This window comes from Acinonyx jubatus, chromosome B3 (genome assembly GCF_027475565.1).
Source record: "Acinonyx jubatus isolate Ajub_Pintada_27869175 chromosome B3, VMU_Ajub_asm_v1.0, whole genome shotgun sequence".
Taxonomy (NCBI): domain Eukaryota; kingdom Metazoa; phylum Chordata; class Mammalia; order Carnivora; family Felidae; genus Acinonyx; species Acinonyx jubatus.
This window is the reverse complement of record NC_069386.1, coordinates 6,336,112-6,363,393: the sequence shown is the minus strand read 5'-3', so window position 1 is coordinate 6,363,393 and position 27,282 is coordinate 6,336,112. Positions and strand designations below refer to the sequence as shown.

At 39.1% G+C, this 27,282-nt stretch overlaps 1 protein-coding gene across 5 annotated transcripts in view; it reads left to right on the top strand.

Moving 5' to 3' along the window:
- FANCI (FA complementation group I) overlaps nt 1-27,282 on the top strand; it is a 102,062-nt gene that overhangs the window by 56,451 nt on the left and 18,329 nt on the right. For all 5 annotated transcript variants that reach the window (XM_053223568.1, XM_053223567.1, XM_053223566.1 and 2 more), the window contains exons 14-23: nt 1,219-1,306; nt 12,958-13,088; nt 13,563-13,633; nt 15,149-15,263; nt 16,711-16,833; nt 21,410-21,478; nt 24,142-24,243; nt 25,229-25,402; nt 26,021-26,142; nt 26,650-26,814. In XM_053223568.1, coding sequence (XP_053079543.1) covers nt 1,219-1,306; nt 12,958-13,088; nt 13,563-13,633; nt 15,149-15,263; nt 16,711-16,833; nt 21,410-21,478; nt 24,142-24,243; nt 25,229-25,402; nt 26,021-26,142; nt 26,650-26,814 — 1,160 coding nt within the window. The remainder of the gene's footprint in view (nt 1-1,218; nt 1,307-12,957; nt 13,089-13,562; nt 13,634-15,148; nt 15,264-16,710; nt 16,834-21,409; nt 21,479-24,141; nt 24,244-25,228; nt 25,403-26,020; nt 26,143-26,649; nt 26,815-27,282) is intronic.

Below are 27,282 nucleotides of genomic sequence, written 5' to 3'. Positions count from 1 at the left end.
GATCCAGAATAATGAAGTGAATGCATACAGTAGTCCTTGAGAGTTGTGTGTTAGATGATATAAATGACCCTTCTTAATAGTAATCTGATTAAAAGAATAAAAGATTTTAATATTTTTTGGTTTTTATGTTTTTTAAAGTTTATTTGAGAGAGAGAGAGAGAGAGAGAGAGACAGCATGTGCACACAGGAGCAGGAGACGGGGAGAGGAAGAGAGAGAATCCCAAGCAGGCTCCACACTGTCAGCATAGAGCCCAGTGCAGGTCTCGAACTCACAAACTGTGAGATCATGACCTGAGCCGAAATCAAAAGTTGGATGCTTAACCAGCCGAGCTACCCGTACACCCCAATATTGTTTTTAAATTAATGTTTTTTTAAAACTAGTGAGGTTCCCTTTGGTTTTACACAGATGTTGGCTTTGTCAAGGCATCTATAGAAAATATAATTTACTAATAATCTGTTGTTTGATGTCTGAAAGAAATTAGTCTGTACCTGGAAGTAATCAAGTTCATGTAAGAATTTGAGTGAAAATTGAAAACAGTTCTTTTTTAAGGTGACTACTGTCCTTCCAGAAACTGAGGAGGGGTTTGGTGAAGATTTTTGAGATTTCCAGAAATTTTCATGGGCTTTTAAATTTTAAAATAAGTCATGCATACTGTCAGAAATATGGGTATTAGCATGTAATGGATACCTAAGTAGAATTAGTTCTGTTTGATGCTGAACCGAACATGTGGCAATACTTTCATGTGAGCTCTCTTTTGGGCTAATAAGCATGGTAGTTTGCCCTGCTAATGAGTCACCTGAGCACAGTGAGGCTAGAATTGAGTGATTCTATCTTTCCAGATGATTGACAGTATATCTGTCTTTGAAATAAACAGTCATGGGGTGCCTGGGTGGCTCAGTCAGTTAAGCATCCGACTTCAGTTCAGGTCATGGTATCACAGTTCATGAGTTCGAGTCCCTTGTCGGGCTCTGTGCTGGCAGCTCAGAGCCTCGAGCCTGCTTTGGGTTCTGTCTCCTCCTCTCTCTGCCCCTCCCCCAGTCATGCTCCGTCTCTCTCTCTCTCTCTCTCTCTCTCTCTCTCTCAAAAATAAATAAACAGTTTTGAAATAAAGTCATGTTATACTTCTATCCAGACTGTTTTTCATACTGCCTAACATGAATTGATACAACTGTAAGCTGGAGGTCACCATGGAATATTTTATTGCCTGTTCTTTTTAGATCCATGAGATGATCAGACAAGAAATTCTCGAGCAAGTCTTCAACAGGGTTGTGACCAGAGCATCCTCTCCCATCAGTCATTTCTTAGGTATTGAGCTGTGAGAAGGTGGATAAAGTTCTAGGGAATATATTCATGTAAATGTCAATACTGTTTTGGTTCTGGAAAAAAAAGTTGTTAATGCTACAGTAGTTCAATGCAGTATCTTTGATTATGATGCGAGTGAGACATAAATCCTTCTATGTTGTTGTGATTATCAAGAAGGAAAAGGAGGGGCGCCTGGGTGGTTCAGTCTGTTAAGCGGCTGACTTCGGCTCAGGTCATGATCTCGCGGTCCGTGAGTTTGAGCCCCATGTCGGGCTCTGTGCTGACAGCTCAGAGCCTGGAGCCTGTTTCAGATTCTGTGTCTCCCTCTCTCTGACCCTCCCCCGTTCATGCTCTGTCTCTCTCTGTCTCAAAAATAAATAAACGTTAAAAAAAAGGAAAAAGAGCACTGGGGCACGTGGGTGGTCCAATTGGTTGAGTGTCCGACTTCAGCTCAGGTCATGATCTCCTAGTTCATGAGTTCAGGTCCCACATCGGGCTTGCTGCTGTCAGTGCAGAACCCTCTTTGGATCCTCGGTCTCCTTCTCTCTCTGCCCCTCCCCCATTCACGCTCTCTGCCTCAAAAATAAACTTTTTTTTCTTTTTCCAAAAAGAAGGAAAGGAGCATATAACTAATGAGTGAAACTTGTCTTACATTAACTCTGTCTTTTGTTTTACTACTCCAATGAGTGCTGTCCTGCTGCAACTCATTGACCTCCCATTCTGCTAACCCTTGACATTCTGGCTTCAGTACTCCTCTCTTTGTATTTTGTTTGTTTGTTTTAATTTTAGAGTGGGAGAGAGGAACAGAGGTGGGGGGAGAGAGAGAATTTCAAACAAGCTCCATGCTCAGCACGGAGCCCAGTGCCAGGCTTGCTCCACCACCCTGGGATCATGACCTGAGCCAAAATCCAGAGCTGGACGCTAACCTAATACATATCTTCTAATCCCAAATCTACTGGTCTTTTCTTAGCCACCGACTTTCCTAATATCTCTATCAGTACAACTCGTTTCTCTGTCATTACAACTCCCTGAAACTTTTTTAGATAGGTTCTCTGATAGCTAATAGTTTGCTTCTTATCCTGCATGTGATCAGTTCTTCTCTTCCTCCTTTCGTGATTCCCTTTCATCTACCCTGAAGGGTCAAGATTCTGCAAAGTTCAGTACTTGACATTATTCTACTATTTTTCTTTCTTTACAGCTTTATTGAAGTATAATTGAAGTACCATAATCTGTACATACTTAAGGTATACAGTTTGATGACTTATGACATGTGTACACCTGTGAAACAACACAGTGATCACCCACAGAAGTTTCCTGGTGTCCCTTTGTAACTCTTTCCTCCATCCTACTCTTCCTCCCCACCTCCTGTCTCCAGTCTAGTCTGCTTTCTGTCTATAAATTGAATGCCATTTTTGAGTCTTAGGTAAATGGAATCCTACTGTATGCACTCCTTTTTTTGCCTGGCTTCTTTCATTGAGCATAATTCTTGTGAGAGTTTTCCATATTTGTTGCATGTATCAGTAGTTGGTCCCTTTTTATTGTTAGTAGTACTACCTGGTGTGAATATCACCTCAATTTGTTTATTCGCTCACCTGTGGACAGGTTATATAGGTTTTTCCCAGTTTGGGTCTGTTACAAATAAAGCTGCTGTGAGCATTCATTGTAAGTCTTTTTGAGGAAATATGCTTTTGTTTTTCTTGGGAAGATACCTGGTAGTGGAATGGGTGCATCATATGGGAGATCTATGTTTAATAGTTTAAGAAACTGCCAGACTGTTTTCCAAAGTGGTTGTACCATTTTACATTCCTGCCAGCAGTGTTGCTGGTTGCTCACATTGTGACCAACACTTGGTATGGTTAGTTTTTTTTAGTCATTGATAGGTGCTTGATAGTATCTCATTGTGGTTTTCATGTGTATTTCCCCAGAGCCCAGTGATACTGAACATGTGCCTTTTTTGTATGTTCGAATCTTTTGTCTGATTTTTAAAATTGAGTTGTTTGCTGCCTTATTACTGAGTTGTAAAAGTCTTCATGTAATCTGAATATAAGTCCTTTGTCCGATACGTGTTTTGCAAATACTTTCTCCTAGTCTGTGGTTTTACTTAATTTTTTTTAACAGTGTTGTTTGAAGAGTTTTATCAATTATCAATTTATCAGTTTCTTTTTATAATTCCTGCTTTTTGTGTCATGTATTAAAGAATCTTTGCCAAACCCAAGTCACTAAGATTCACTATGATTTTTCCTATATTATCTACTAGAAGCTGTATAGTTTTAGCTTTTTACACTTTAATCTGTGATCTATTTTTGTTAAATCCTATATGGTGTAAATTGATTCCCCACCCCACCCCCCCTTTGGCTATCCATTTGATCCAGTACATTTTTAAAAACATTTTTTTAGTGTTTTTTCATTTTCTGAGAGAGAGCGAGCGAGCAGGGGAGGGGCAGAGAGAAGGGGGGAGACACAGAATCCGAAGCAGTCTCCACGGCCTGGAGCCTGATGTGGGGCTTGAACTCACAAACCATGAGATCATGACCTGAGCTGTAGTCAAACGTTAACTGACTGAGCCACCCAGGCGCCCCTGATCCAGCACATTTTTAAAAAAAGATTATCTTTTCTAGAGCACCTGGGTGACTCAGTTTGTTAAGCATCTGACTCTTGCTGTTGGCTCAGGTCATGATCTTGAAGTTCGTGAACTCCACTGACAGTGCAGAGCCTGCTTGGGATATTCTCTGTCTCCCTCTCTCTGCCCCTCTCCTGTTTGTGCTCTTGCTCTTGTGCTGTCTCTAAATAAATTAAAAAAAAAATAAAAGATTATTTTTTTCATTAAATTAGCATGCTATCTTTGTTGAAATCAACTAGCCATATACATGTGGGTCTATTTTAGGAATCTTCTGTTCCAGTGATCTGTTATTGTCTTGATTGCTGTACCTTTGTAATAAGTTTTAAAATCAAATAGTGTAAATCCTTCAACTTTGCTCTTTTTCAAAATAGTCTCAGCTACTATAAGTCCTTCGCATTTCCAAATAAGTTTTAGAATTAGTTTGTCAGTTTTTATAAAGAACTTGTTCGGGTTTTGATTGAGATTGCCTTAAATAATGGATCAATTTAGGAGACATCATCTTAACAATACTGAGTCTTCTAACCCCTGAACACAGTATAGCTCTCCATGTATTTAGGTCTTTAATTTCTTCTAGCAGTGCTCTCTAGATTTCAGTGTGAATCTTGCATATCTTTTGTCAGATTTATCCCTAAGTATTTCATATTTTTATTGCTATTGTACATGATATTTTTAAAAATGTCTATTTCTGATTAATTGCTAGCATGTAGAAATAGTTGCCTTTTTATATCGATATTATATCTTGCAACCTTGTTAAACCTTATTCTAATTGCTTTTTGGCAATTCCCTAGAATATTCTAAATAGAAATCATGTCACCTGCAAATCAAGACATTCCTGATATATTTGCATCTTTTTTCCTTCACTGATTTAACTTAGGGGCTTGTCAGTTTTACTAATCTTTCAAAGAATGAGCTTCTGGTGTGAATTCTCTCCATTGTTTCCAATTTCACTGATATCTGCTTCTTATTTCTTAGCTTTTGCTTGCTTTGGGTTCATTTTGCTCTTGTAAGTGGTTAAAAAAATCAAAAGAATAATATGTCCTCTGAAAAAGTTAGTATTCAGAGTACAGAGAGTATTACTGGAATATAGCCACACTCAGTCATTTACATGTTGTCTATCTTGCTTTTACACTATACCAGCAGAGTTGAACAGTTGTCATTTAAACCATGGCTTATAAAACCTAAAATGGTTACTGTCTGGCCCTTTACAGAAAGAGTGTCAACTTGTGGCCTATTACATTTACCTGGAGGTTTACATTGCTTTTTCTTCCTGGTGCTCCAAGTTTCCTTTCGTTTGTGTGAAAGGTTTTAACTGCAATTTCTTTAATAAAACAGGGCTGTTCAGGTTATCTCAGTCTTCTGGGAGAACATTTGTAGTTTATGTTTTTCAAGGAATTTGGCCATTTCACCTGAGTTACCAAGTTTATTGCCATGAAGTTGTTGAGAATATCCTTTTCATGACTCTAGGTTCTATATTGATGTCCCCTTTCTTATTCGTGATAGCTGTGATGTGCGTTGTCTTTTTTCTTACCACTGAAGCAAGAGATTCATCAGTCTTATTAAAAAAAAATTTTTTTTTAATGTTTATTTATCTTTGAGAGACAGAGCACGAGCAGGGGAGGGGCAGAGCGAGAGGGAGACACAGAATCTGAAGCAGGCTCCAGGCTCTGAGCTGTCAGCCCAGAGCCCGATGCGGGGCTTTGAACTCACGAACCGTGAGATCATGACCTGAGCCAAAGCCGGACGCTTAACCGACTGAGCCACCCAGGCACCCCAAAATTTTATTGATCTCAAAAAAACAGCTTTTAGTTTCACTGAATTTCTCTGTTTTTTGTTTTTAGTTTCATTTATTTCTGCTCTTTTTTGTCTCCTTTTTGCTGCTTTGGGTTTAATCTTTTTTTTTTTTTTTTTGGCTAGAAGGTTAGGTCACTGGGGCACCTGGGTGCCTTAGTTGGTTGAGCATCCGACTCTGGATTTTGGTTAGGGATCCCAGGATTGAGCCCTGCATCGGGCTGCACGGTGAGTGTAGAGCCTGCTTAAGATTCTCTTCCCTCTCGCTCTCTCTCTCCTTCTGCCCCTCTCCCCTGCTCACAGTCTTTTTCCTCTCACTCTTTAAAAAAAAAAAAAAACAGCTTAGGTCAGTAGTTTGAAACTTTTTTAATACAAGCTTTAAACTAAATTTCCATCTAAATATTGCTTTAGCTATATCCCATAAATTTTGTTTTTAATTTTCTTCAGTTACAAATACTTTTCAATTTCCCTTGTGATTTGTTCTTTAACCTATGAGTTATTATTATTTTCTTTAACCTATGGGTTATTTAGAAGTATGTTGTTCAGCTTTCAAATATTTGGAGGTTTTCCAGATATTTTTCTGTTGTTGATTTCTAATTTGTGGTTATAATACTATCTATGACATGAATTTTTAAATATTAATTAATTAAAGCAATCTCTACCCCCAATGTGGGGCTCAATTCACAACCCCAAGATAAGAATTGCATACTTTTTCTCCCAAAAAATAAACATAAAAAAAAAAAAAAGGCGGGGGTGTGCTTGGGTGGCTCAGTCGGTGAATGTCTGACTCAGCTTAGGTAATGATCTCATGGCTCATGAGTTCAAATCCCACATAGGGTGAGTACAAGACCCACTTTGGGTGAGCCTCACTTCTCTCTCTCCCTCTTCCCCTCCTGGGATATTCCCTCCCTCCCTCTCTCTCTAACTCTCACTCTCTCTCTCTCTCTCTCTCTCTCTCTCTCTGCCCTTCACTCACTTGCTTGCATCCTCTCTGTCAAAAAAAAAAAAAAAAAAAAAGCATGCTCTTCCAACTGAGGTAGCCGGGTACCCCTATGACACGAATTTTTAAAAGTTTATTGAGACTTAGGCTTGTTTTATTCTCAGAATATGGTTCAGTTTGATAAATGTTCTGTGTGCTATTGAAACGAAAACGTTGGGGCGCCTGGGTGGCTCAGTCAGTTAAGCGTCCGACTTCGGCTCAGGTCATGATCTCGCGGTCCGTGGGTTCGAGCCCTGCGTTGGGCTCTGTGCTGACAGCCCAGAGCCTGGAGCCTGTTTCCGATTCTGTGTTTCCCTCTTTCTCTGACCCTCCCCTGTTCATGCTCTCTCTCTCTCTCTGTCTCAAAAATAAATAAATGTAAAAAAAAAAAAAAAAGAAAACATATTCTGTTGTTAGGTGGAGTTTTCCATAACTCAGTTAAGTCAGATGATTCAAGTCTTTTGTATTCTTACATATTTTCTTCTAATTATTCTGTTAACTATTAGGATGAGTGTTGAATCTCTGACTTTGTAATTATAAATGTGTCAGTTTCTTTTAGTTCTATCAGTTCTTGCTATATGTATTTTAAAACTTTATTATTAGGGGCATACTCATTTAGGATTGTTATGTCCTCTTAGCTAACTGACCCATTAATCATTATGAAATGACCTTTTTTGTTCCTGGGAATATTTGCTTTGAAGTCTACTTTGAATTTATTTTTTAATGTTTGTTTATTTTTGAGAAACAGAGTGGGAGCTGGGGAGGGGCAGAGAGAGAGGGAGGCACAGAGCCCGACGAGGGGCTCAAACTCACGAAACGTGAGATCATGATCTGAGCTGACGTTGGATGCTTAACTGACTGAGCTACCCAGGTGCCCCCTGAAGTCTACTTTGGTATTAATACAACTTCTCTGGTTTTCTTTTGATCTGTGGCAACATTGTATATTTTTTTCATCTTTTTAGTTTTAACTTACTTATGTCTTTATAGTTGGCAAGGGTTTCTTGTAGGCCACATACAAAGGTGCTTTACTTTTTCAATCCTATTTGATAATCATGAACTTTAAATCAGGGCATTCCATTTACATGTAATGTAATTATCATCTGGCTGTTTTCTGTTTTATCCATCTGTTCTTATTTTTTTTCTGCTGTTCTGCCTTCATTTGGATTGAGGTTTTTTTTTTTCATGTTTGTTTATTTATTTTGAGAGAGAGAGAGGGTATGCGAGAAGCAAGAGAGAGAGAATCCCAAGCAGTCTCTGTGCTGTCAGCATGGAGCCCAATGCAGGCCTCAGTCTCATGAACTGTGAGATCATGACCTGAGCTGAAATCAAGAGTCAGATGCTTAACTGAGCCACCCAAGTGCCCTTAGATTGCTTTTTTAAAATTTTGTTAAATTCCATTTTGTCTTGCTCAATTTGATTAGCTCTACCTCTTTTTAAAATTTTTTTTTGGGGGGGGGTTGCTTTAGGGTTTATGATACTTTAACTTACTATAGTTTACCTTCAAGTATTCTACTTCAACAAATAACTTCCATTTCTAACTTCTGCCCTTGTGACTTTTGTGCTATTCTCATACATTTTACTTCTCTGTTTATTGAATTATATCTACATTGTTATGTTTGCTTTAAACAGTCAATTGTGTCTTTCAAGAATTTTTTATTGTATGTTTTAAAAATATTTACTTTTGAGAGAGTGTGCATGTGCACAAGTAGGGGAGGGGCAGAGGGAGAGGGAGACAGAGAAACCCATGAGAGCTCTGTGCTGATGCAAGGCTTAAACCCACCAACCATGAGATCATGACCCGAGCCCAAATCAAGGGCTGGATGCTTAACTGACTGAGCCACCCAGGTGCCCCAAGAATTTTTTAAAATAAGAAAAGGTCTTTTACACATGTGTTTACCATTTCTGGTGCTTTTTCCCTTTGTTTGTGTCTAGATTTCTATCCAGTATTATTTTCTGTCCAACTGCCGTTAACTTTCATATACTGCTTAGAATTCATGGAGCAAATAGACTCCACTGTTCAGACACTAAGCTTTGTACTCCTACAGGGTGGGGACTTTAGTCTTTGACTGTTGGTAGCCACCTTGAACAGTCAGTCTTCTTTCCAGTGCACCTGTTCAGTGTCTTAAACTCCTATCACTCTGGATTGCTGGATTTAGTCTTATTCTTTGTGTTCAGTTTTTGTGTGCTCTTAGAATCAACTTCATTCTATGTAAACCTGTGTCTGCCTCAAAAGACTGGAAATAGAAAAAAAAAATGTTTGCCAAATTCTTCAGAAAAAAATTTTTTTCTATACTACTGATCTGCTGTTGTTGAATTCTTTTCGTGTGTCATAAAAAGTCTTTAATTTAGTGTTAGTTTTTTGAAATATATTTTTACTGGGTATAGAATTCCAAATTGACAGGGTTTTGTTTTTTTCTTTTAGTACTTTTAATTTTTTTTTAACGTTTATTTATTTTTGAGACAGAAAGAGAGCATGAACAGGGGAGGGGCAGAGAGAGAGGGAGACACAGAATCTGAAATGGGCTCCAGGCTCTGAGCTGTCAGCACAGAGCCCGACATGGGGCTCGAACTCACAGACGGTGAGATCATGACCTGAGCCGAAGTCGGATGCTTAACCGACTGAGCCACCCAGGCGCCCCCCTATTTTAGTACTTCAAAGATGTTACTTTACTGTTCTTTTGGCTTTCATCATTTCTAATTAGTTAGCTTTCATTCATATCTTTGTTCCTTTCTATATAACATATATATTTTTCTTTATCAGTGGTTTTAAGCAATTTATGTGCTTTAGTGTAGTTTTCTCCATGTTTCTGGTTGGAGTTTGTTAAGCTTCTTGAATCTGTAGGTTTGTGTTTTTCATCAAGTTTGGAACATTTTGAGATTCTCTCTCTCTTTTTTTAAATGTTTGTTTATTTTGAGAGAGAGAGAACATAAGTGGGGGAGAGGTAGAGAGAGATGGAGAGAGAATCCCAAGCGAGCTCCTTGCTGTCAGCACAGAGCCCGAGGTGGAGCTTGATGTCACGAATTGTGAGCTCATGACCAGAGCTAAAATCAGGAGTTGGATGCTCAACCTACTGAGTCACCCAGGCACCCCAAGATACGATTTCTTCAAAAACGTTTCTGTCATCTGCCTCCTACCAGCACACACTCCTCCCACCCCTGTACTGCGTTACATATGTAATAGGCTGCTTTACATTGCCTATATAGCTTACAGATTCTTTTTTAGTCCTTTTTACTGTTTTTAGACAGTTGATACTGCTATAACTTCAAGTTCCCAGATCTTGTGCAGCAATCTAATTTTTCATCTTTAGACATCTGATTTGTATCTTTTTTCATATTTTTGCTCTCCTTAACATGCTTCCCTTACCTTTTTTGAACATATAAATTATATTTATTTTAGTTTTTTTAATATCCTTATTTACTAATCCTATCATTTGTAGCATTTCTGTTTTGTTTTTATTGATTTATTTCTTCCTCATCGTGGGTCATATTTTCCCACCTCTTGCATGCTTTGTAATTTTTTTTTAATATTTTTTTTTAACATTCATTTTTGAGAGAGACAGAATGTGAGTAGGGGAGGGGCAGAGGAAGAGGGAGACACAGAATCCAAAGCAGGCCCCAGGCTCTGAGCTGTCAGCACAGAGCCCAACGTGGAGCTAGAACTCGCAAACTGTGAGATCACCACCTGAATTGAAGTTGGCTGCTTAACTGACTGAGCCACCCAGGAGACCCTGCATGCTTTGTAATTTTTGATTGGATAGTAGACACTATGAATTTTTACATTGTTAATTTCATGGATTTTTTTTTCTTTCAAATAATTTTGAGCTTTAAATCTTTTGGAAAATATTTAATCATTTGGATGATTATGTTGTGTTAAGCAAGACCAGGTAGCCTTTAATCTCAGGCTAGTTAGGTTTCACAAATGCCTAAGTATAGAATCTTGTATATTATGAGGTGTCTCCACTGTGGTTGTTGTGAATGTGAACTATTATTTGTCTTTTGTGGCCTCTGAGAATAGATCTGCCTGCTTCTTGCTGCTGGGTCTTCCCTTGGCTTCTAGTAACTTCCTCACAATCATGCACCTACCAGAACACAACTGACATACACAGGGGCCTTCTCGCACATCTCCAGGGCCCTCTTCCTGTGTAGCTCTTTCCTTTCTAGAACTCTGCCCTGTGAGTTCTTGCTGCCTTGGCTTTTTGAATTCCCACCTCCATCTCTTTAAATTGGGAAGACCACTGGGCTTGGAGTTTCCCCTCTCTGTGCTGCCGCCTAGGAACTCTCTAGGCGGTAAGATGGAGCAGTTCTAAGGCATACCCCATTTATTTCCCTTCTCTGGGGGACCATGGGCCTGCACTGCTTGTCTAGTGTCTGAAAATTATTAATATAATTTGGCCCTTTTTGTTATTATTGTTTAAAGTGGGAGGATAAATCTAGTCACTGTTTCTCCATGATGGTAGGAAGCAGAAGTCTGCTCCTCTTTTTACACATTCTTTTCCTTGTACATGTCATCCCTCTTTGCATGACTTCATTTATTTTTGTGGGCTTCAGTGGACATGGCTCCTAAATCTTTATGTCAAGACTGTCTTCATTCCTTGGTTCAGTGCCCCCATTCCTGCTGTATATTTCCATTTAGGTTTTTCTTTTTCCTTTTATTTCAAATGCAATAGTTTCCTTCCAACAAAGTCCACTTTCAGTTGTTCATCTTTCTATTATTTGAAGCCTGACTCTCCAAGTTCCAGAAGTTGGAATTCCTTTTCATTAGCTCAAACTTGGTACCTAAGTTCTCTCATTTTTTCTGTTACTTTTGTCTTCATTTTTGTGCCCTTCCTTCCCACCTGTTGCCTAGTTTGCAGCCTTACATCCTTGCATTTAGGCTTTTGCCATAGGTTCTGATTTCCCTGCTCTCTCCTCTCTGCAGCAAGTCAGCCTGCATATGCCACCACATGGTGTTACTAAAATACCACTCTGTCACTCAGAAATCACCAGTACCTTCCTTATAAATTATCAGCTCTTTATCCTGGCCCTTCAAGTCCTTGACAATTTGATCCATCCTGCCTTCTCACCATTAACTTCACTTATTTATATTTATGAATTCTTCACCCCCGCTTCACAGGATTTTCCAACCCGTTTTCTGAATATGCCCTATACTTCTTTTTCCTCATACTTTTCCCTTTACATATAGTAGCCCTTACTGGTTCTTGGTGCATCTAAATGTCAGCCTTCTTTCAGAACCCAGCTTAAATACTTCTCTTCACTCTTCTAAAGCACACCAACTCATAATAATCTCTTCTTCCTTTGAACTCCTCTTTAGCCTCTATAATATTTGCTAGGCAATAAAATGTTTGCGATTATTAGATATTTGATGTTGACCCATTATTTATCTCTTTCATGCTTTCAAAATATGTTTTTCTATGACTCCTAATTAAAATTCTTGAAGAGAGATCATGTTTGTGTGGTTTTGTATATTCCTTATAGGACAATACTATACTTGCACTAATAAGTGATCGTAGCTGGGTTCTTGGGTGGCTCACTCGGTTAAGCGTCTGACTTTTGATTTCATCTCAGGTCATGATCTCACAGTTTGTGAGTTCAAGCCCTGCATCGGGCTCTGTGCTGACAGTGCGAGGACTGCTTAGGATTCTGTCTCCCCCCACTCCTCTCTGCCCCTCTACCACTCATGCTTGTTCTCTCTCTCTCTCTCTCTCTCACTCAAAACTAAACTTAAGGGGCGCCTGGGTGGCTCAGTCGGTTGAGTGTCCGGCTGCGGCTCAGGTCATGATCTCATGGTTCGTGAGTTCGAGCCCCACGTCGGGCTCTGTGCTGACCGCTCAGAGCCTGGAGCCTGCTTCAGATTCTGTGTCTCCCTCTCTCTCTGACCCTCCCCTGTTCATGCTCTGTTTGTCTCTGTCTCAAAAATAAACAAACATTAAAAAAAAAAAAAACTAATATAAAAGTTCACAGATACTGACTTCAGCTTAGAAATATGAAGATATAGTATGCTACTTGTCTTGACAGTGTAACAGATTTCTTCCCTTCTTTTACATAAATTTTTATAATCTTAATATTATCACAGAAGAAAGTTTCAGAAGTATATCCTAGTTACACTGACCATAGAAAAAGTATATAGGATCAGTAGAAATTGCTATTGCAGTATACTTGACAAAAGACACAAAAAACCTTTTATCATTTATTTTCCCATATTTAATTTTTATTTATTTGAAATATATTTAGTTTTTGAGACAACTCACTATAGATTCTGTTTTTCAGATTTGCTTTCAAATATCATCATGTATGCACCCTTAGTTCTTCAAAGTTGTTCTGCTAAAGTCACAGAAACTTTTGACTATTTATCCTTTCTGCCGCTTCAAACTGTACAAGGGCTGCTGAAGGCAGTGCAGGTAAGTCTTTAGACTCCTAAGGAATTTGGCAAAACTGAGGTTGAACTGCCTAATGGAAGTCTGATGTGATTCTTCATAAATACAAATGTCTGAGAAATCCTGTATTCCTTGGTTTTGAAGCATAAAACTGTATTAAAAGTGCACGAGCACCAAGCGAGACTCTGTTTCTAAGTGTACCCCCTTCTTCCTGGCACACTTGTGTCTCCCATGACTCATTGTCAAGTTAGTGAGATAATTGTAAAGCTCTTAGAAATTTGATGACGATAGGTTTAAAGGCATTTCACAATTAGTTTAAATTTAGTATTTCAAAGTATGCTGTTGTCCATATTACTAAGTGTAATAAGCATTGAAACATGTATGTAAAAACAGAACCAAATTTCCTTATATAAGCCAAATAGTGACAGTTTTGGGTAGAAATGAGCAAAGGCTAATAAACTTGGGGGTTTTTCTACCTACTTCTTCTTTGTCTTTCAGCCCCTTCTCAAGGTCAGCATGTCAGTGAGGGACTCCCTGATACTTGTCCTTCGGAAAGCCATGTTTGCCAGGTATTGAAAATCCCGTGAGTCCCTGGGAAGTAGTGCCTTCTAATGTTATTCACCATCTTCTCTGCCGTCTCCTTGTACAGCCTGTTCACAGTGGTCCTGCAGATGTCTAACCCAACAGAACAGCTTTCATCAGGCACAGCCTTGTGCTACGTGCAGGGTTCTTTATCTCATGCAGTCTTCAGAGTAACCTGTAAAGTTAGAATTATTACAGTCTCCTCCATACAGATCAGGAAACTCAGGCCTAGAGAAGATAAGTGACTTTCCAAAAGTCAAACAAAGGTTCGTGGAGCTAGAATATGAGCTTCTGATCTCAGGTACTCTGCTGTACACCCCTAGAATAATCTTCAGGACAAGGTTGCAGTGCCAGCTGGCAAGAGTTCTAGAAAGGAAAACATCTTCATTAGGAAAATATTCAAGAAACTCACTCTAGTGAATATTGAGTTATGGTCTAGTGACTGTAGACTAAATTGTTAAGCGGTCTCAGGTATTTTTTGGCTTAGTCAATGCCTCCTGATCTCTTTTCCTTTATTTCTTAGTGTATAAGCTAAAGATGATAATACTACCTCCCAAAAAGTATTATGGGAGCTAAAGATGATATTACTACCTCCCAAAAAGTATTATGGGACCAGTAATAGGTGGAAAACATTTGGTACTTTAAATATATGATGCTCAATTTTTTTTTTTTTTTTAATGGTTACTTATTTTTGAGAGACCTCACAAGTGGGGGAGGGGCAGAAAGAGAGGGAGACACCAAATCCAAAGCAGACTCCAGGCTCCGGGCTCTGAGCTATCAACACAGAATCCCAACGCGGGACTCGAACTCATGAACTGTGAGATCCTGACCTGAGCCCAAGTCGGACACTTAACCAACTGAGTCACCCAGGCACCCCTAAGATGCTCAGTTGATATCACATTGACTCTATTATAATGTGTTTGCGGATATACAGAGGAACAACCAGCAAGTATATACTATTATCCCTCTTCTAGAGTTGACAGTTTTTTGGTATTCCTTACCTAGAGGTATGTCTGCTAGGCCAAGGTTTGTATGTCATAACATCTCCCCCATGAATTTGATCATTGAGCCTCAGTGAGATGAATGTATCATTTTTCTGGATGGAGGGTTTACAAGGCGCCAAGCACTATACTCCTCTGCAAAGAAGGGAAGTGGTCCTTCAGACAATCAGCCGTTTCTACCCTACTTAGTACTTAATATTTGAATTATTGGCCCATTGTATAGCTTCTCAGTACTCTTGTTCCTCACATAGAAGAAAGTATAGATCGTGTCATGAGGTTAACTAGATAGTGAGAAATCAGCTGAGTTCCTCTACTGCTAACTGCTGTAAACAGCTGATGTTTTATTTTGAGTATATAAATTTATTTTATTTTGCTCTGTGCTTCATTACTTATTCATATTCCTTTTCTGTACAGAGGTAACTGGCTTTTTCTGACCCAGAAACCTATTCCTGTGAAGCTAATATTGTTGGTTAACTATTTCTCTGTCTGTTCTTGAGCTAGCCAGCTTGATGCCCGAAAAGCTGCGGTTGCTGGGTTTTTGCTGCTTCTGAAGAACTTTAAGGTTTTGGGCAGCTTGTCCTCCTCCCAGTGCAGTCAGTCCATCGGTGCCAGCCAGGTAAGGACTGTTAACACTGGGTTGTCGTGTGCATTCGTGCAGAAGTTGGTGATGTGTATGCTGTTCTTTCTCTCTCCTGCTCTGGTTGTACAAATGACCCTGAAACAGAGTCTGATGATGATGGCAGTGATAACAGCTAACACTTACTTAAAATGGTGGGTTTGCTGTGTGCTAGACCGTGCTCTCCACCACGGTAGCTACTAGCCTCAGTGTGGTTGTTGAACTGCATGCTCAGTTGAAGTGTGTCTGGCCAAATTGAGTCACGCTGTATGTGTAAAATGCATGCTGCATTTTGAAAATTTAGTGTGAGGTAAGGGAAAATAGCTTGTTATTTTTAATTTCGATTACATATTGAAATAGTTTTGATGTAGTTGGTTAAATGTTAAAGTTAATTTCACCAGCATCTTTTTACTTTTTGAATTTGACTACTAGAAAATTTTGAATTAGCAATGTGACTCGCATTTGTGGTTTGTCCTGCTAGGTGGTGTGCTAAGTGTTTTATATTTATTATGTCATTTCATCTTCCTGGTAATCCTCTGAGTCTAGATGTTATTATTATCCCCATTTTTAATAGTTAATTTACTTTGCACAGCCTGGTAATCTGAGAAAATAAGACTTTTTATAGTATTTTGGTAATTCAGACTTTGGAGCAATAAAATTTTTTTTTTTATTTAAATTATGTACTGTGTGATTTGTAAATAGCAAATTAATGAAACAATCTTATTAGGAATCCCTTGTTGCTCTAGTGTGATTCCAAAAAACTTTTGTTCATAACATATGGCACAGACTAAATATTAGGAACACTGGGTGTCATTAGTGTATTGTTAAAATCATCCACATCTTAATAAGACTAAGGCTGAGGAAGGTTAAATGACTTGCCCAAGGTGATGTAAGCAGTGAAGGGTAGAGCTAGGATTTGATCTGTCAGTATTAACTACCTCACTGAGATGCCTGTAGTAAGGGTTAGGAGTCTTGGTCTATAGTTACTGGATTTATTATTTAAAACAAGGGCTGTAATTCTTTGTCTTGTCCATTTCTAAACTAAACATTACCTACCTATAAAACTCTGAGGATTTTGTGGAAGCAAAAAGAGCTAGATTGTGCTAGCTCCTGAAAATATTTCAGGAAGCATTTAGACCTTTTAAGTATAATCAAGTATATTAAGACTACTGGATTCTAGTGGTGAAATCATCTCTGTGCCATCCTAAGCACCTGACATTGCCAAGGAAGACCTTAAAGGATAGAGAAGAGTTAATTTTGTTGAAATGCTTGAAAATTCTTACTCCAAACCAGAATAAGAGTGACACTTATCACATCCTACTGATGATTTTTGCATATGGGGAAAGCTAAATTTAAGTTTCTTTGACCAAGAACACGGGCTCATTTTACCTTCTTTGTGAAAATTAATTTGGTAAAATATACAAGAACTGGCCTCTCTTCCTTTCAGGTCCATGTGGATGTTCACAGCCGTTACAATTCTGTTGCCAATGAAACTTTTTGCCTTGAGATCATGGATAGTTTGAGGAGATGCTTAGGCCAGCAGGCTGATGTTCGACTCATACTTTATGAGGTAAATCAGAGTGGAAGAAATATAGCAACCCCCAACTAATAATCTTTCTTATTTTAGTAAGTTTTTTCTGATTGTAAAAGTACAGTTCACTCTTCCTTGATGCAGTTAGGATTGGTAGTTTTGTGATGGCTAGCCAAAAGGTTGTTTAAGGTGAGGAATCATAAAGAATATTTGAGGTGCACCTGGGTGGCTCATTTGGTTGGGCATCCAACTCTTGATTTTGGCTCAGGTCATGATCTCACCATTCTTGAGGTCGAGCCCCACGTCGGGCTCTGTGCTGACAGTGCACAGCCTACTTGGAATTCTTTCTCCGCCCCTCCCTTGCTCACGTACACATGTGCACACATACACTCTCAAATCAACATTTAAAAAAAAAAAAAAAAAAGGAATGTCCGCACCTGATAAAAGGAATCTGAAACTTGCGTCTGAAATAAATGATGAAAGACTAAATGTTTTTCCCTATAATCAAGAATAAAGATACTTGTTCAGCATTATAGTGAGGGTTCTATCCAATACGATGAGAAAAAGAAATAAAGGCATACAGATTTGAAAGGATGAAATGTGGCTGTCTTGATTTGCACTGTATGTAGACAGCAAAGAATCTACAAAAAAGTGAGTTTAGTAAGGTGGGATACAGAAACCAATTTTATACTAGCAGTGAACAATTGGAAATCAAAAAAAATTTATGATAGATAAAAAATAAAACACTTAAGGATAGGTTTAACAAAGAATGTACAAGATATGTGCACTGAACACCTCAAAATATTGTTGGGAAATTAAAGAAGAAAAGGTAAATGAAGGATGTGCCATGTTTATAGATTGAAATGCTCAGCACAGTATTTTTAGTAATTTTAGTCTCAAAAAAGTCTGTAGATTCAGTGCAGTCCCAACTGAAATCCCAGGATTTTTTGGACAGAAATGAAGTTGATTCTAAAATGTAAAGGACCTAGGGGTGCCTGGGTGTCTGTCAGTTGGGTGTCTAACTCTTGGTTTTGGCTCAGGTCATGATCTCACAGTTCATGAATTCAAGCCCTGCATCGGGCTTGGAGCATCCTTGGGATTCTTCTCTCTCTCTCTCTCTCTCTCTCTCTCTCTCTCTCCCCCCCCCCTCCCTCTCCCTCTCTCCCCCCCCTTTCTCCCTCCCCCTCCCTCCCCTCTCAAAAACAAAGAAACATTAAAAAAAATAAAATGTAAAGGACCTAGAAGGATCAAGACAATTGAAAAAGTATAAAGTTGCTCAGTGGATTTTTGACCAATATCCCAAGGTAATTTAGTAGAAAAAGGATGATCTTGTCAACAAGCCGTACTGGAACAATTGTTTATTGTATTGGAAGGGGGGGGGTCCCCAAAACCACCATGTTTAAAGATTTCTCTGGGAGGACTTTTAAACTCCTCATATATTAATTCTCATGGCTAACTATATTCTAGTTAAGGGATACAAAGCAAAATCAGCAGAAGCAAGGGATACGTAGGGTAAAGTCAGGAAGAAACCAGGTGCAAGCGTCTAAGAATCCTCTCCAGCTGGGATTGCACAGCATGCACTTAATTCCTTCAGCAAATGAGTTGTGTCAACACATCAGTAGATAACAATTCCTCAGTAAAGGAAGCTTATTAGAGATTTGGTACCCAAGGTTTTTACGGGGTGCTGGTTTACATAGGCACTTGTGCTTATTAGCACATATCCAAATTCCAAACTTCCAGAAGAAAATAAAAATATTCAGCATAAACCACATTGTACAGTTTATACACAGTAAATTTCTGTCATTTAGGTGAAGCTTTTTATCGGTGTAGGGGACTGTTTACCAGCCAGATTCCCAGCCACCCATCAAGGGGCAATCTTGCAAGCAGGCTTTACTAAGGATGACAGTCTCAGATCTACTGTGTTAACTCTTCTCTGCAGTCCTCCAACATGCAAAAAAGAATCTGCACTGAATGTAGCTCCAAATTTTAAAACTTAACTTGATACAGATCATGGACTGATCTATTAGGATATTGGTGTTCATTTGTTCATTAAAGACGTCACATCATCGATTTGTAAAAACTCTTCATGTGTTGGTATCAACACTGGTCATACTTGTTGCAGGGTGTAGGGCAGATGACTGTTTCCTTGATGATGATACTTTATGTATATATGTATGTATGTATGTATTTTACATCCAAATTAGTTAGCATGTAGTGCAACAATGATTTCAGGAGTAGATTCCTCAGTGCCCCTGACCCATTTAGCCCATTCCCCCTCCCAAACTCCCTCCAGTAACCCTCTGTTTGTTCTCCATATTTATGAGTCTCTTATGTTTTGTCCTCCTCCCTGTTTTTATATTAATTTTGTTTCCCTTCCCTTATGTTCATCTGTTTTGTCTCTTCAAGTCCTCACATGAGTGAAGTCGTATGATTTTTGTCTTTCTCTGACTAATTTCACTTAGCATAATACCTTCCAGTTCCATCCACATAGTTGCAAATGGCAAGATTTCATTCTTTTTGATTTCGAGTAATACTCTATTGTATGTATATACCACATCTTCTTTATCCATTCATCCATCGATGGACATTTGGGCTCTTTCCATACTTTGGCTGTTGTTGATAGTGCTGCTATAAACATGGGGGTGCATGTGTCCCTTTGAAACTGCACACCTGTATCCCTTGGATAAATACCTAGTAGTGAAATTGCTAGGTCGTAGGGTAGTTCCATTTTTAGATTTTTGAGGAACCTCCATACTGTTTTCGAGAGTGGCTGCACCAGCCTGCATCTTGCATTCCCATCAACAATGCAAAAGAGATCCTCTTTCTCCGCATCCTCACCAACATCTGTTGTTGCCTAAGTTGTTAATGTGAGCCATTCTGACAGGTGTGAGGTGGTATCTCACTGTCGTTTTGGTTTGTATTTCCCTGATGATGAGTGATGTTGAGCATTTTTTCATGTGTCAGTTGGCCATCTGGATGTCGTCTCTGGAGAAGTGTCTGTTCATGTCTTTTGCCCATTTCTTCACTGGATTATTTAAAAATTTAATATTTGTTAACGCTAATTTTCCTTTGTGTCTTCTCTTTAAAAAAAAATGTTGGGGCGCCTGGGTGGCTCGGTTGGTTAAGCGTCCGACTTCGGCTCAGGTCATGATCTCGCAGTTCGTGAGTTTAAGCCCCGCGTCAGGCTGTGTGCTGACAGCTCAGAGCCTGGAGCCTGTTTGGGATTCTGTGTCTCCCTCTCTCTCTCTGACCCTTCCCTGTTCATGCTCTGTCTCAAAAGTAAATAAACGTTAAAAAAAAAAAAAAAATTTTTTTTTTTTTTTTTTAAATAAAATAAATAAATAAATAAATGTTTAGGGGGTCAACTCTCATTTACATTTTCTCACAAATAAACCATACAGTCTTTTTCCCAGTTCCAAAAAGAAAGTTCTCCCCAGGATTTAATTTTTTTTTTTAAGTTATTTATTTCTTTTGGGAGATAGCACACATGAAGGGAGGGGCAGAGATAGAATCCCAGGCAGGCTCCACAGTGTCAGGGCAGAGCCCCATGCAGGGCCTAATCCCACGAACTGTGAGATTATGACCTGGCTGAAATCAAGAGTCAGATGCTTAACTGAGCCACCTAGGCCCCCCCCCCCCCCAAGATTTTAACTTAAGTAGTTAACTATGGGAAATACTGGATGGGAAGAAATATCACACAGTCATTTACTTTAGAGTGCTCAGGGCCAGGAGACCTTTTTGAAGCACTGGAAAGTAAGTGGAAATAATGTCCTAAAAGGGAAGGCTGTTAATGTAGGATGAGACAAAAGAATGAAGACCTAGAACATTCTTGACTGTAAAGGAGCAAAGTACTCCAAATCCAGAAATGACCTGTTGTTTAAAAACTATGATGATTGTGGTCAGTTTATTAATCTGGTTCTCAATGATCAAAGATCTCTTTTTAGGGGTGCCTGGGTGGCTCAGTCAGTTAAGCATCATGACTTCAGCTCAGGTCATGATCTCGCAGTTCATGAGTTCGAGCCCCACGTCTGGCTCTGGGCTCTGTGCTGACAGCTCGGAGCCTGGAGCTGCTTTGGATTCTGTGTCTCCCTCTCTCTCTCTGCCCCTCCCCTACTCATGCTCTGCCCCTCTCTCTCAAAAATAAATAATAAAACATTAAAAATTAAAAAAAAAAAGATTTCTTTAGTTCTTTTTAGGCAAATAACCTAAACTCTCTGAGTCATTTCTCTCTCTATAATTTCAGTCATTTCAAAGAATTAAGAAATAGTGTAAAGAAATAGTATTGTTTAAAAAAATTTTGTTTTAATGTTTACAGTTATGATTGTCCAGAGGCGCCTGGGTGGCTCACTCGGTTAAGTGTCTGACTTGATTTCAGCTCAGGTCATGATCTCACATTGTGAGACGGAGCCCTGTGTCAGGCTCTGCACTGGGTATGGAGCCTCCTTGGTATTCTTTCTCTCTCCCTCTCCCCTGCTGGTCTGTGCTTGCGTGCACCCATGCTTGCTCATTTGCTCTCTCTCAAAAAAAGTAAATAAGAAAAGTAAAAAAAAAAAAAAGTAAAGTTAGAACTTAGCGTACCTGTTAAAGAGCTTACTCTCTATTTGATTCCTCTTAGGGGTTCTATGATGTCCTTAGAAGGAACTCTCAGCTGGCTAATTCAATCATGCAGACTCTACTTTCACAGGTAATACATTTATTTTATTTTATACGTTTATGGATATAGAGAATAGATAATACATGGAAAGGTGATTGACATTTTCCGGACTTTCCAAAATATAGAATAATTCCCAAATAGTACACTGGTACATTATGAACATGCCTGGGGTATGTGATGCTGTCCTGATGTTTTAATTACTACTTACCTACCTGCCCTTTTGCATCATCTTAACAGTTATTCTCTCAGGTATATTCTCTCTCAGTCTGCACCCTAAGTCAGAAGGACCTTTTGAAGAACCATTTGTATAAGGGCTATTAGCAGCTGTATCTGTTTGTTTTACTTCTAAAAGAATAGAGAGATGTGAAACAAATATAGCAAAATATGGATGTATTACATCTAGGTTACAGAGGCATGGGTTATATTCTGTACTTTTCAGTTTAAAAAAGGATTTTTAAACTACTTCAAAAAAAAGATTTCAAAAGATCACTACGAAACGAGTTCAGCTGGAGAATATCTGGCATAAATAAGACCATTTACACTCAACATTTATTCATTAAGCATTCCTTGAATCTATTTTTTTTTAATTTTTTTTTAAATGTTTATTTATTTTTGAGACACAGAGAGACAGAGTACGAACGGGGAAGGGGCAGAGAGAGAGGGAGACACAGAATCGGAAGCAGGCCCCAGGCTCCGAGCCATCAGCCTAGAGCCTGACACGGGGCTCGAACTCAAGGACCACAAGATCGTGACCTGAGCTGAAGTCAGACACTTAACCGACTGAGCCACCCAGGCGCCCCGAATCTATTTTTTAAAATACCTTTATTGAGATGTAATTTACATACCGTATAGTTGACCCATTTAAAGTGTACAGCTTGGGGCACCTGGGTAGTTCAGTCAGTTGGGCATCCAGCTCTCGATCTCAGCTCTGATCTTGATCTCAGGGTTGAGTCCAGGCCCCATGTTGCTCCACGCTGAGCATGGAGCCTACTTAAAAAAAATAAAAAATAAAAAAAATTAAGTGTACAACTCATTGGTTTTTAGTGTATTCATGGAGTTGTGCAGCCAGCATCACAATCGATTTTAGAACATTTATTTCATCACTTCAGAAAGCCTCACACCCTTTAGCTAACACCCCCTAATTTTCTCATTCTTCTCCCACACACCTAGCCCTAAGCAACCACTGATCTACTACTTTCTGTCTAGATTTGTTGTGGACATTTCATATAAGTGGAATCGTACAATATGTGGTCTTTTGTGACCGATGGCTTTCACCGAATGTTTTCAGTTTATCCATGTTGTAGCATTTATAAGTACTTCATTCCCTTTTATAGCAAAGTAATATTTTATTATATGGTATTTGAATCTTTTTTATATATTGAGAGTTTCTTGGTTTGTAACTCTCTCGATCTGAAACTGGCCCCCATACTCAGAGGGCAGGGAGAGACCAAAGAAAGAAGCAGCTCGGGTGCCTGGGGGCTTGAGTGTCCCAATGACTCTTAATTTTGGCTCAGGTTGTTGTCTTGCGGTTCGTGGGATCGAATCCCATGTTGAGCTCTTTGCTAATGACGCAGAGCCTGCTTGAATTCTCACTCTCCCTCTCTGTCTGCCCTTCTCCCATGTATGTGCATGCTCGCCCACTCTCTCAAAAGAAATAAATAAACTTTAAAAGAGAAAGGAAAGAAAGGAAGGAAGGAAGAAAGGGAGAAAGAGAGAAAGAAAAGAAAAGAAAGAAAAGAAAAAAAGAAAAAGAACCACTCCAGGTTGGAGGTAGCAGTTTTTTCATGTCCACCACTCGGCTAAAAAGAAAGTTCTCTCTTTTTTTCCCCCATCCCCCCTACTTTTGTATGTCATTACTTTTGTTATAATACTGAAGAAGTTCCATTTAAAGTTAAGATCTCGGATGTGTAGAAATTATTGGAAGGTCCTTATACTATTTATCTAAAGATTTCCATTGGGCCTCAAGCCTGATCCTATGCAAAATTTATATCCTATTAACTATAGTGTATCTTTTCAAACTGTTATAATCAGCCCATCAACATTCATATACTTAACAAGCATAGAAAATTGATTGAAGGTATGGAACACTGCTTCCCAACTCCGGTTAGTATGTGTACCAGTAAAATTGTGCAGACTCTAAAAAGGAGAGAAATAATAGCTAACATTTCTTTGTCTCTCTTGTGTGCTAAGTAGTGTTTTTAGCACTTTACATGTATTGGCATGTTTAATTCTTACACAGCCTCATATGTTTATAGTAATATTTCATCACAGCTGAGGAACGAAGGTATGGATGCCTTTACCAAAAGTATTAACACATGAGTCTTAACTGGGACCTGGACTCAGCCATTCTGACTCTAGAGCTTATTTATATATTCTTAACTATCAAACTATATTGGAAATGCTGATTGCTTTAGGTTGTAGGTTTGTAGGTTTAGGAATTGATGTGAGAGGGCACGATGTTTTGTGAGAAAGTTAGTGGAAATGGAGTAGGAAAGATCTCAACATGATGCCTAAAGCAAGGGTAAAGGATGAGTTGAGGCAAAGCAACACATATTTTGCTGCATTGTTCTTTGGACACTTGGGAAATAGGTCTTAGATGGTGTTAAACATTAAAGGTGCCATTACTTGGACCAGTTAAAGAAGTGAAAAAGCATTCATGAGCCCTGGTGTGTTTTTTTCCTTACCACACATAGTTAAAACAGTACTATGAGCCAAAACCTGATGTGCTGCCACCTCTGAAATTGGAAGCTTGTATTTTAACCCAAGGAGATCGAATCTGTCTACAAGAACCACTGGTGAGACTTTTATTCTTCCTATAACCATTATTTTTATTGTTAAGTAAAAGCATCAACCCTGTTGAAAGAATCCGTCTTCAGGAAGATACCTTTCCTGAAAGCACTCTTCTGGTACTCCCAATGAAATTTTACTCTTAAATCTTCCCTCCTTATCTTTTCTTACCCATCATAAACCTTGGATCTATTGGTAAGATATCTCCATGTTCACATTTTACAAAATCAAGGTATCCATCACCTCCCCCAGGAAGCATTTCATCTCCCATTTGTGCCTCTTTGACTATATAATATACTAAATATACTGTGGAATGGGGAAAGGAGGTCACTCGGTAGCAGATGAACCCAGGAGACCTGCTTCGTTAGTCTGGAGGGAGTATATGATTTAGGCAGAGCTAGAATTGGCACTCTTGAACCCTCAGGGGAACTAGGACAGGTTGTTTTTCTATTCTTACTATCCAGCGTCAGAAAGACAGGAAAAAGAGAAAATAAAAACTGAAGCTCCACCACGCCAAGCAACTTAGAGCCCATGATGGGGAAGGAGGTGGTCTTTCATTTGTCAGATCCTGCCTCCATAAATGGGCCTTTTGTGCCATGAGGTGGAGATGCTCGGTTGGTCTCCCAACGATTCCTTTCCTGTCTTCAGAACAGCCTCTGGGACTCAGTAGCCAGAGAGGATTTAACTTCACAACCAGGCTTCATGGTGTTTCCACTAGATCAGAAATAGCACATTCTGATATTGCATTCTGAGGTGCCCACTACTTGCAAAGCCAGTTTTGGCAAAAAGTCAGGAAAGAATGCAAGAATACCTTTGTTCAGTTAACTTTTTCCAGTTTTAATTCAGGTTGACTTAAGTAAGTTATTCATAACTTACTTTAGTCTTATAGGCTAAAATAACTTACTTTAGCCTTATAGGTTAGAATTATATGTTGATTATCAACAGCCTCCTTCAGTTAAACACTCAAGAATGTTTACTGTTTTCTTCCTACAGGATTATCTGTTATGTTGTGTCCAACACTGTTTGGCCTGGTGTAAGAGCAAAGTGATGCCCCCACAGCAGGAAAAAGAGGAGGAGGAGGAGGAGGGGGTCTATCAAGACCTGGAGGACCTATTGGAATCTATTACTAGCAGAATGATTAAGAGTGAGCTAGAGGACTTTGAACTGGTAATTGCTAAGTCTCAGCTCTATTGAACGATGGAGGCTGTTTTAATAGCTTATTAATTTTTTTAAGTTTGAGAGAGTGCATGCAAGCAGGGGAGAAGCAGAGGGAGAGAGAATCCCAAGCAGGCTCCACGCACAGCCTGACTCAGGGCTCAATCCCACAAACTATGAGATCATGACCTGAGCTGAAATCAAGAGTTGGACGTTAACCAACTGAGCCACCCAGGCACCCCGCTTATTGACTTTTCTTTAAAATTTTATTTATTTATTAAAAAAAAATTTTTTTAGCATTTATTTATTATTCAGAGCATGAGCATGGGAGGGGCAGAGGGAGGGGGAGACACAGAACCCGAAGCAGGCTCCAGGCTTTGAGCTGTCAGCACAGAGCCCGACGCAGGGTTTGAACTCACAAATCGTGAGATCATGACCTGAGCCGGAGTTGGACGCTTTACCGACTGAGCCACCCAGGCATCCCTGTTTTTTAAGATTTTATTTTTAAGTAATCTCTACACCAAGCATAGGGCTCAAACTCCCAACCCTGAGATCAAGGGTTGCATGCTCCACTGACTGAGCCAGTCAGGTGCCTTGATAGCTTATTAATTTTTATCTTTTGTCTTTTAGGATAAATCAGCAGATTTTTCTCAGAGCACTTGTGTTGGCATCAAAAATAATATCTGTGCTTCTCTTGTGATGGGAGTTTGTGAGGTTCTAATAGAATATAACTTCTCCATAAGTAATTTTAGGTAAGGTACTGCCACATATAACTCTCCTTGCAGTTTGATGAAGACTCCATTTTATGGTTTTGTTTTGTTTGTTTTTTTTTTAACTCTAGCAGCATGGTAGGTACTAACAGACCAAAGGCCATGACACTGTCTTTTGTGAACATCTAGCCTGAGACAGAGAACCAAAACATATGCCACAGGGGCTGGGGATTGTTGTCCCTCTAGCAGGCTTCCATTTAGCCAAAATTTCCAGACCCTGAACTCAAGTTCTAATTTCAGTAGAGCAATTTTGATGGTTTGGTAGTACTGGACTTTCATGCTCTGCATTGACTGGCATAAATAAGAGAGAAAAAAACACAGCTGGATTAGAGTGATCTGGGAGTTAATGCAAGTTCATTCATTTATGTGTCTAAAATAGAACATCTAGAACACCTAAAGAAACATTGGGGTTTCCTTATTATTGGGTGTGAAAGTAAACTACAATACTCTGATGCTTATCCTTAGTGGTCTCTTTTTCCTTTTATGCAGTAAGAATAAGTTTGAGGAGGTTCTGAACTTATTTATGTGTTACAAGAAACTCTCTGACATCCTTAACGAAAAGGCTGGTAAAGGCAAAACTAAAGTGGCCAACAAAACGAATGATAGTTTTTTGTCCATGAAATTTGTGTCTGATCTTCTCACTGCTCTTTTCAGGTAAGGTGGTAATAGAGTGCTTAAAGATGTCTGTGTAGTGAAGATAGTAACAGTTACCTAGATTCACTAGTATTATCTAGTTTGGATTCACAGTTCTTACTGTATGTACAGTAAGAAGTAAGGAGCTTTTCGTAAGTTTCTTGAAATGAAAGCTGGATAATCTAGGTAGACACTTGAAAGAATACCTTGAATTATTTAAGGAAAACTCAGAAACAATGGACTACTTAACAAAAAGATAGGGATAGGTTGCAGTAAGGTATTGTAGGGAAATCTGCTGAAGTACCTTGAATAGTATAACAGATAAAAAGGGAAAAAAGAAGAACCTGAATTGAAAAAACAAAGAACGACAACAAAGGAAACTAAGACTGACATTTTAATTTTATCAAAGTGAAGCGATTGGGGGAGGGAGGAGAGAAAATGTGGTAACACTGAGAATGAAGGTTGTAAAAGGTGCTGTGGCAGTGACTG